A 10,116-nucleotide genomic window follows, 5' to 3' on the forward strand; every position below is an offset into this window, starting at 1 on the left:
TAGATCTGTGCTGAGGAGTTTGAGGGCATCTGAGACTGGCGTGTAGAACCTTGGTAGCACCATTGGAGGTTCAGATCTGTTTGCTTGGAGCGCTCGCTAGAGGAAGAACCACTGTCTATTGGAGGAGCAACACTTGAGGCTCACCAGGTTAGCAGTTCTTCATTAATTCCTCCAGTTTATTGATTATTAATATTTATGGGATACGAAAGAAACTCGAATCGACCTTTTCCGTTGCGTATTCGAGTTAGGGATGGATCCCCCTTGCCATGTGATGGACTAGGGATGAGTTTCTTCGTCCCTACTGTGATAATAAATTTTATAGGACACATGAGGGAAGGAGAAACTATAACAGGGATGCACCAGGGTTCCCATGGGCGACCATGGGAAACCCTAAAAATTAAAATGGGGCACCCATGGGACACCATGGGCTAACCCAGGGCGTGCAAAACCCTAAGAATAAATATCTTGGTCTCCCTAGGGAACCACGGTTTGATCCCTGGACCGTTGTTTGGCCAACACTATTTCTGGAGCCAAGGATCCCACCAACCCATTGGACGGTAAACGCAAGGCTCTGACCTTGTTTGGATGTCGACGACTGCCACATATAACACCTGGCCACTGGCAATAGGGGATGGATTCATTCCAGGAGCTCACAATATGAAAGGGATCATTGGTTATTAGAGCCTTGATGGCCAGCCCATCATTAACTGATCTTCTTCCTGATTTTTGTGAATGTGCAAATAATCTCATGCAGCTGCTGCTGCACCAGAGGAGGAGAAGAAGAAGAAGAAGAAGAATGGACGAAAGCAGCGAGGAAAAAGCCATCAATCAAATGTTAATTATTTTCTCGGGTCCTGGAAGGCTATGGATCGAATAAAATCGAGTTGGGATCAATTACGAACTGAAGAGTACAGTATATATACTCACCAATTGCAATTTAGGCATAATGAAGCTATTGAGAAAAACCCTGTTTTCTGAGAATTTGATGCGAAAGTCTCCTCAAGAATAAGAACCAAAAATGTAATTAAGGTCTCCACTATCTGGTTTTTAATCACTATGTCTTCTCATTGTTGATCAATATAGTCGTTCCTATTTTATTGGTCAATACTCATATAGTGTGACAAGAAAGGTCAATTGAGGCTCAGAGCATCACCGTATGAAATGGGATTTCTTTTACTGGGAGACTGAGTCAATTGATAACGTAAGTGTGACATAAATGTTAGGGAAAAGGAATGTCACCCAGTTGCGTAGCCCAGCATTTACCTGCGTCCATGGTTTAACCAATATAGTCGTTCCTATTTTATTGGTCAATACTCATATAGTGTGATAAGAAAGGTCAATTGAGGCTCTGAGCATCACCGTATGAAATGGGATTTCTTTTACTGGGAGACTAAGTCAATTGATAACGAAAGTGTGACATAAATGTTAGGGAAAAGGAATGTCACCCAGTTGCGCAGCCCGGCATTTACCTGCGTCCATGGTTTAAAGTATCGATCGATATGATACGATACGGATCGATATGATACGATACGGATCGATACGTATCAGTGTTGATCGATACCGATACGTCTCTTTTTTTTTTTAAATGAACTTCGAAATGTATCGATCGATACGGGCCGATACAATACGATACGATACGACCGATACGTATTGATGGTATCAATACGTCCAGTAAAGGGTTCAGTGGGTGGTTTAAATTAATACGTATCGATTGATACGGATCGATACATACCGATACATCACCAATACGTATCGATACATACTGAGACACACCGATACATAACGATACATACCGATACCATCGATACATTCCGATACCATCGATACATTCCATATAAAAGCCATTTTCACTCACAGACTCTATACAATTCCTAATCTAACGAAAAAATGAAGAAAAACTCGCAACCAAGAGTCTAAAATCTTGCATTTAATCTTGGGTTTTTACACTTTTAAACTAAAAAACGAATCAAGGAGTGCTACAACATCATCCTTTGCATCATCCAATACTTTTTAGGGCTATAGACGATTACAACATGTGAGAAACTTCATCTTTTATAATAATTTCAATTTAATGCACTTGTTTGGTTATATATTATTCACCATTTTAGGTTTTATGCATGACACTTATTATATATTGCTTATTTATATTGTTTTTTGTTTCAAAAGTGTATTTCCATGTGTATCTTGACCATTTCTATGCGTATTTGTATTATTTGATTCGTATCTCCGAAACGATACGATACGTCTCTTAAAATCACCCAACCGATACGATACCCGATACCGATACTTTAAACCTTGCCTACGTCCAGACACAGCTGCGTGCACAAAATGACCAGAACGTGCATCCCCACTTGCTTCTATTAGTCTTTAATTAATTATAGTGCAAATCGAGGATGAACAGTGAAATTAATGACGCGGCCATCACTAATTAGCAATTAGTAAGATTCCTTGTTTAACTTCTTACTCTCAAAATCACTTGGAATTGAAGAGATTTGTCATGCATTATTACTTTGGATGCAAATGGATGACTTCTTGTTGCAATTAGTCATTGCGTCTCAGACCTGCAATTTAAAGCATTAATAAAGAGACAAAAATTCAAACATGTGGTAAACTGCAATAGAAAGAAGAAGAAAAAGAGTCTTCACCGTGTAGGACCAGAAAAGGAGCAGCACTACAATTAATGGGTCTCATAATTAATTAAGCTTTTCCATACCATAATCTTCTCTAAACCCTTACTCATAGCCTGACCTCTTCTTACTTCTATAATTCAATTATAGATCAAAGCCCTTTCCATTCACTTTCTCTGATCTTTTGTGAAAGATTTTGCAATATATTAGATAGCAGCTTCAAGATAGACTAGTAAGAACCCATTTAGCAAATTTCCCTTCCCCCACTTACTTCTAATCATTATAAAGTCGTATATATTACATTTTAAATAAATTAAATATGGCCCAACACCAATTTAGCTTTGTAGTATATATCCCTTTCCTAGGAAAGCTTAATACCAACAGAGGAGCTGGAATATTAGCAGTGAGAATGCTATCGTATATTCATTGAATTTTTCTTCAGTTATGAAGTTGCATAGTTTGATCACTTCCATGAATGAAACTTAAGTAAAAGTTCCCATCGACTAAAACTGATGTTAGAACAAACATCAAACAAGATACGAATAAAAACGAAAAAAGAGCAAGATGACACGGAGATTTAACGTACATGGTTCACAAACTAATATGGTGTACTACGTCCATGGGCAAAGTTGAAGATGTTTCACTATGTAAATCAAAGAAATGTACAATGAAGATCTTTCAAGAACACCCAAAAACGGTGATGTTGCTCTCTTCCCAGAAACCCTAAATCGAAAGCCCCAACGTAGGGGTGAAAGTGTGAAACAGGGTCGGGTTGGGCCAAGATTTTTAAAACCCTAGCCCAACCCTGAGTCCTCTAATTAGCTTAACCCAAGCCCAACCCCGCCCTAGGTTGGGCTGAGATATCTCAACCCAGGCCCAACCCTACCAGGCTCAATCCAGCCCAGCCCGGACTTGATTGACTTTGATTAGGCCGGGTTGGCCCTGGTTGACCCTAATTTTTGCCAAGGATTGGGTTGGCCCTAACTTGCCCTGCTTTTTTGTCATTTAAATCGTTCTACGCATTAAAAACGAGATACATGTCATTGGGTATTGATTTGTTTCATACTCAATTAACTATTAGAGCTTAAGAGCTCCTTTTTTGTGTTTTTTTTTTTTTGAACGAATTCACTTTCTTCATTTGCTTTCCATCTTTTGCTTTCCATTTGTTTGGTGAGGGAGAATACAGAAAGATCGAATTCACAAATAATGCATAGAGAAACAAATGGAAACAGAAAAGGGAATATTAGAACCGAACAAGAACCAAATGGCATAACCGAATTTAAACTTAATAGAGTAACCGGATGTAATAACCAGATAAGAACCGAATACAAGAACCGAATTGCAACTAGATCCGAACCAGAACAGATCAAGAAAGGTTCTAGTATTCAATTCTAGAACCGCTCCGGACTTGTTCTGGATTTGGATTCCACTACCACTGCTTGGAACCTAACCGGATCTGGACCGAATACCATGTACACTGAGCTAGTTAACAAGGTGAATTAGTTTCTTTAAAATTTCTTTCCAAACTCAGCTCTGTTGATCATCCACACAAACGAGTGAACGACATTGACTTCAAGCACAAGTACTGATTAGGTGAAGTAATCTCTATTTACCAATTGCACACCTGGGCAGTTTGTTCGTACAGGGGATAGGGTGGTCATTTCCTCTGTTATGAAGATCCTCTTTCAACAGAAAATTTGTGCTTCTAATGCTATGAGGACGCTCTTAGACCTGAATCATAGAAATGCAGGTAATCTATGAAAGAAGAGGTTGGATTCAGGGTGGATGGCTAAGTATTACTGATTGTGTTATTTCCTGTGAGAGTGAATCGGAGGAGTTCCCACAGAATTGGTTTTCTTGACTTTGCTTACCTTTTGATTGGTCTTGGAAGTTGAGGGTTAGGATTTAACTTGTTTACAAGGATTCAAGGGAATTATCGGATTACCAATTACTCAATTAGAGAAGATGAATTGAATTAAGAGGTAACAATATATCAAAGGAAGTGTGACGATAAAAGGTGTGTATTCGTAAAACGAGACATTTAAAATCAATGAAGTTTACCTGGAACTGGAATGGATTGAAAATCCATTGCGGAGAGTGAAAGAGAGATGTGGAGTGGGCTGAGAGAAAGGGAGTGGGGTTGGAAGAACAGAGGAGGTGGAAAATATGGTGTGGCATTGGTGGCGGTGGCGAAGATGTAGCAGATGTGGGAGCAAAGGGCAGGCGGATGTGGTGGTGGTGGAGGTGGAGGTGGAGGTGGAGGTGAGGTAAGATTGGGGTCTGGGGGAGAGAAAGGGAGTGGGTATGAGAAAACAACCATGGGTGATGGTCGAAATATCTCCACCCTAGAAATCAACCGATTAATAATAAGGAACACAAAACTTTAGTACACCGTACGACCAGTAAATGGTTTCTCAAACATTGGATATGTCAACCCCCTCACCTCGATTATGCCCGACTGACAAGTCCCACCCCATCATATTGAGTAATAGATTTTTCCTCCCTTAAAATTCGAAGAGTTTTATTATAAGGGAAAAAGTTCTCTGTCCGGGAGTGTGGCCTACGCCAGCACTCCCATGAGTCTATCTCTTTCCTCCCAATGTGAAAGGACACCTCTGCCCCCTTGTTTTAAAAAGGAGAGAGAGACACACATGGGAGTGCTGGCGTAGGCCACACTCCCGTAAAAAAAACTGCTTCCCTATAAGTAATTACTCTCCCCCTCCCCTCAATTATGCTCCAATGATAAACCCCTCCCCTAGATCTTGAGTAATAACTGTCACCTTCCCTGCATTAATAAGATTCTACCAATCGTACCCATTCCGTTAAAAATGACTGTTAAGTGATGGCATCACCGTAAATATATTCATTTAAACCCTAAAATACCCTTATTTTTATGATGGGGAAACAGTTTTTTGTACGGGAGTGTGGCCTATGCCAGCACTCCCATGTGTCTCTCTCTCCTTTTTAAAACAAGGGGGCAGATGTGTCTTTTCACATTGGGAGGAGAGAGATAGACTCATGGGAGTGCTGGCGTAGGCCACACTCCAGGACATAGAACTTTTTCCCTTATAATAAAACTCTTCGAATTTCAAGGGAGGGAAGAACTATTACTCAATATGCTGGGGTGGGACTTGTCAGTCGGGCATAATCGAGGTGAGGGGGTTGACATATCCAATGTTTGAGAAACCATTTACTGGTCGTACAGTTTTCTCGGATTGAGGACAGAGCTTCTCTTTACTCCTTCATTGGCATGACTGTGTGTCTCTCTCTATTTCACTTCAGAGCATTGGATAAACAATCTTATATTGACTAGTGTGTCTCTTTGCTTTGCCAGGTAAGGTGGCAAAGAAGTTGGAGTCAATGTTTGCCAATTTCTTATGTTCAAGTCTGGGTCTTAAACTTGTAATAATCTATACCTCTATCAATTATTTTAATTATATTATTTTATTTTTAATAAAAAATTTCACATATTATTATATATGAATTCGATCAAACAACTTTACACATAAAGTGTGGTGATTGGCTCAATATAGAAATCTAAAACAAAAAAACCCATAATTTCTAAAAGCATAACCCACCAACATAAGATATACTAAAGAAAACTAATTAAAGAAATCATGATTTCCAAAGCATACTTCACCGACATAAAGTATACTAAAAAAAACCAAAGAAAACATTATTTTCAAAAGCATATCTCACCAGAATAAATTATACTAAAGAAAGCTAAAGAAAACAATATTTCTCAAAAAAGTATTTCACCAACGTATAAAAAAACTAAAGAAAAACCATAATTTTCAAAAGCATAACTTGCCAACGACCGACTTAAAATGACCAGGTAGATTTCCCCACCCCACCCCACCCCACCCCTCCCCTCCCCAGTTTTCTCTCCACCAATGTCCATGTACATATCAAAATTACTAGACTTCCACTTTAACCTTTAATCATGATTCTCCTTCAAGCGCATCTAAACATTTTAGAAGATAGATAAGATTTTCATTCCCAATTTCCACAAGTGCTCACTCCCAACTGTGAACACTTAAACGCCACCAATCCCATTTAAGAAGCCATAGTTCATAATCCAATGCATTGGGTCGCACATTGCAATCTCATATTTTGCAATTTGCTGTAAAATTCTCTTTCACAGTTGATTTGATGTTTGTGATTTGTGAACTATCCGTAAAATATCACAACCTTCTAATCTCGCTGTGCTTTGCATTAAAAATTGAAACCTATAAAAGCCTCAGGAATTAGGATTTTCAGATATGTGCCATCAGTTGACGATCACACAACCTTGCGACAAAGGGGGGAAAAGAAGACCTCAACGTTGTAGATACCTCATTTTTTTTAACTCTGGGGATACGAGGAACCATGAAACATCATTTTGGAATAGTGTGGGGGGCCTAATGTTGAATGGAGATCCTCTCTCGATCTTGAAACATATGAAATCACCTATTGGGATATCCACGCATAAGGCAAAAAGGATTGTCCCACATCAGATATGAAAGGGGATGTAGGTGGGTTAATAGGTACTTGAGCACCCTCTCCTTAATGGCTAGCTTTTGAGGATTAGACCCAAGTCTCTAACAAGTGATATTAGAGCTGGGGCGTGAAAATTCCCGTTTAATCAAGAATTTTCGAAGTTTGATCTCAAATTCCACGTCAGTTCCCGTATGGAGTGGGAGATCGGGATCTTAGGCTCTACGTACTAGCCATTCACGCAGTAAAAGAGACTGTTGAGGTATCTACGCATAAGAAAAAAATAATAGACTCAAGTCCCTAACATCATCATGTTCAGTGACTTTAGTAGGATCCTATATATAATTGGTCCAAATTTTACAATTAGGTGAATTTTATATTTTAGAAAAAAAAAAATGCTAAAAGATGGGGGCAAAAAATGACACATTTTGTTAATTATTTATGTGAATTACTTCTGATTAGGCTCACCATACGAAGCATTTTTCTTAGTAAACTACTCTTTATCAAAAAATAAATAAATAAAAAAGGGGCGCTGTTCTCTGTGCCGTAGTGCAGGCTACGCCCAGGCACATGGGGTGGGCGCAATAATATGTAACACACACATAATTTTACAAACTTTAGTACACTATACGACGTACATGGTTTCTCAAACATTGGATATATCAACTGTAATTTTTTTTTGGAGAAAAGTTCTGTGGGGAAACGAATCGCCCATTCCCAAACACATAGGGGGACGAATGACTGTCATTCCCCATGAAAAACGGAAGTCCTACCCCCATAATGCTAACATGTATGCTCTCATTGGCAGGGCACGCTCCCCCCCAAAGACAATGTTGACCCTTTTTTTTGGTAACCAATACCTCAACAATAACTTACCCTTAAAAGAGAGAGTATGTGAATGACACAAGTATAGGTGTGTTTAGAACTTTACACCTTCATTTAATTGCCCCTTTGTCTTTTTCTGAAAAGCATTTAATGTAATTTTTTCAATGAAAGTAAATTTGGTATTTCACATAAGAACTGTATTAAATATTACATTAAATGATTTTCAATTTTTTGCAATAAATATTTCACATAAGAACTCCATTGAATGTCTCCAAACGAGCCACCAAGGGAAGGGGGTACTCATCAACAATAATTTCATCTCTCTCTGCTTCTCATACTGAGACGATGGGAAATTTCCACTAGCTAAGAACCGAAGTAGATGGTACTAGCTCGCATCAGATTACAGAAAATAAAAAAAACTTACACCTTCCTGAAGAGATAAGCCTTCCCATGCCTGCAGTGGAAAGACTGAATAAAAGAAGAGAACAATGACATTTCCAAGTTAACAATTAACTTGACACAACTATTTATCAATAGTGTATAACAATAAGAACAAAATATTGGGTGCGTTACTACAGTACCAAAACCTACAAAGACCACTTGACTACCGACAAGTTAGATCAAATTAAAATGACAATAAAAACATCAAAGACAAAAATAAATGAAGAGGAACCAATAGCCAAAACAGGATCAGAAGTGAAGATCATGGGATGGTTAGGAAAACAAGTGTCCGAATCTAGAGGTTACCCTCCCCCACTTTCTGTTTTTGCCTTTTGGGGGAGGGGGAATGGGGAGTGATTGGTTACATGATTCTAGTAGTATCATTTCCCCTATTGTAAAAGTAAAAAGAAATTATTGCTCATGGATACCGAGCTGATACATTTTGCCCCACCAAGCATAATAACAATCCATACAAGAAACCCCTACTACAAGTTTCCAACATTTGCATGCTTCAAAATCGAACTAATGCAATAAAGGAAAGAAGTTAAACTGGATTGATAGGATAAAAGAAATAAGAATCAATGCAAAAGCTCAACATAGGAAGAAAAAGTTAAGATGAAGTAATTTCAAATGTTATAATAACAAAATAACCCAAACAGAACTTCCCTTAATCCTTCATCTCCGAATACATAAAAATTAGAAGGGGAAACAAAAAAGGAAAGGGGATGTTGGAGAGGGAAACTCCAATAACAAGCAGAACATCATCGATTCCAAACAAATGCACATCAAGAAACCACATACAAAACATTCACAAAGAGTAAACGGGTTGAGGAGAAGGAAGGAGATGAAACCTTGGAAATGATGTCATCATATAAAGCGAGATGGGTTTGGCAGTGCTTGCGGCTATAGATCTTGCCTTCTAGATTGATCACGAAGAGCCTACCCATATCTCCTTTTTTTTTTTTTTCCAATAAAACCTTTCTTTCTTCTTCTCCTCTTTCTTCTCTCTCTCTCTGGTTCTGAATCTGACAAACTATCCAAAATAACCTTCTTTCTTTACCTTGAAAATCACGAAAAGTGTTTCTTCTGTAAAACAAATTTGAAAACAACAGAACCCAGTAAGGAAACAGACGAAATCAGAAAAGAAATCAACAAGACAGCATTATAGATTAAAGAAAAGTAGATAAAACACATTCCATAGATTGATAATGGAGCAGGAAATAATAGGAAAAAGAGGAATATGCCTTAAGATTTTGGAGCAGAGAAGAGAAGATCGATGATCTGATAGAATAACCTGTGCGGAACATTCATGGAGATCAATGAACATACAATAAAATTACAGAGGTGTTCTTGGCGTACCTGGATCCATGGTTTTGGAAGTCAAACTCTTGACGATCCCTGTCGCATACGAACTGTTGGTCTGGTCTGCCCTCTTCCACTCAACTTTAGGTTTTCTCAGAGTGGTCACTTAATGGGCCAGTGACAACTATTTATAGTGGTGAGGGCAAGGACCAACCCTGCATAAAAAATAAGGTTTCCTTCCCATTAAGGAAATAATACTTTAGGTCAACACATAGTAACTGGACTCATACCATTAAGGCAGCTCCCATCAACACAACTAAACCAATTTTGTTAAAAATAAAGTGGGACTATGCTAGCCCATCTTATGGAAATTCTTACAATCTCCCACTTGGGCTGCATATGTCACAAGTTTTGATTTTGAAAATCTTTTAAAAGGACTCTCCGA

General features: G+C 38.5%; 1 protein-coding gene across 2 annotated transcripts in view; it reads right to left on the minus strand.

Moving 5' to 3' along the window:
- LOC122671878 (protein yippee-like) overlaps positions 1 to 9,586 on the minus strand; it is a 49,875-nt gene extending 40,289 nt beyond the window's left edge. The window contains exons 1-3 of one of the 2 annotated variants that reach the window (XM_043869348.1): positions 9,417 to 9,586; positions 9,221 to 9,323; positions 8,353 to 8,396 (exon numbers count right to left, since the gene is read on the minus strand). In XM_043869348.1, the coding sequence (XP_043725283.1) occupies positions 8,353 to 8,396; positions 9,221 to 9,316 (140 nt within the window). In that variant the 5' untranslated portion in view covers positions 9,317 to 9,323; positions 9,417 to 9,586. The other variant, XM_043869347.1, reaches the window with a different exon arrangement.
- Positions 9,587 to 10,116: the final 530 nt, after the last annotated feature.

This window comes from Telopea speciosissima, chromosome 8 (assembly GCF_018873765.1).
Source record: "Telopea speciosissima isolate NSW1024214 ecotype Mountain lineage chromosome 8, Tspe_v1, whole genome shotgun sequence".
Classification (NCBI taxonomy): Eukaryota; Viridiplantae; Streptophyta; class Magnoliopsida; order Proteales; family Proteaceae; genus Telopea; species Telopea speciosissima.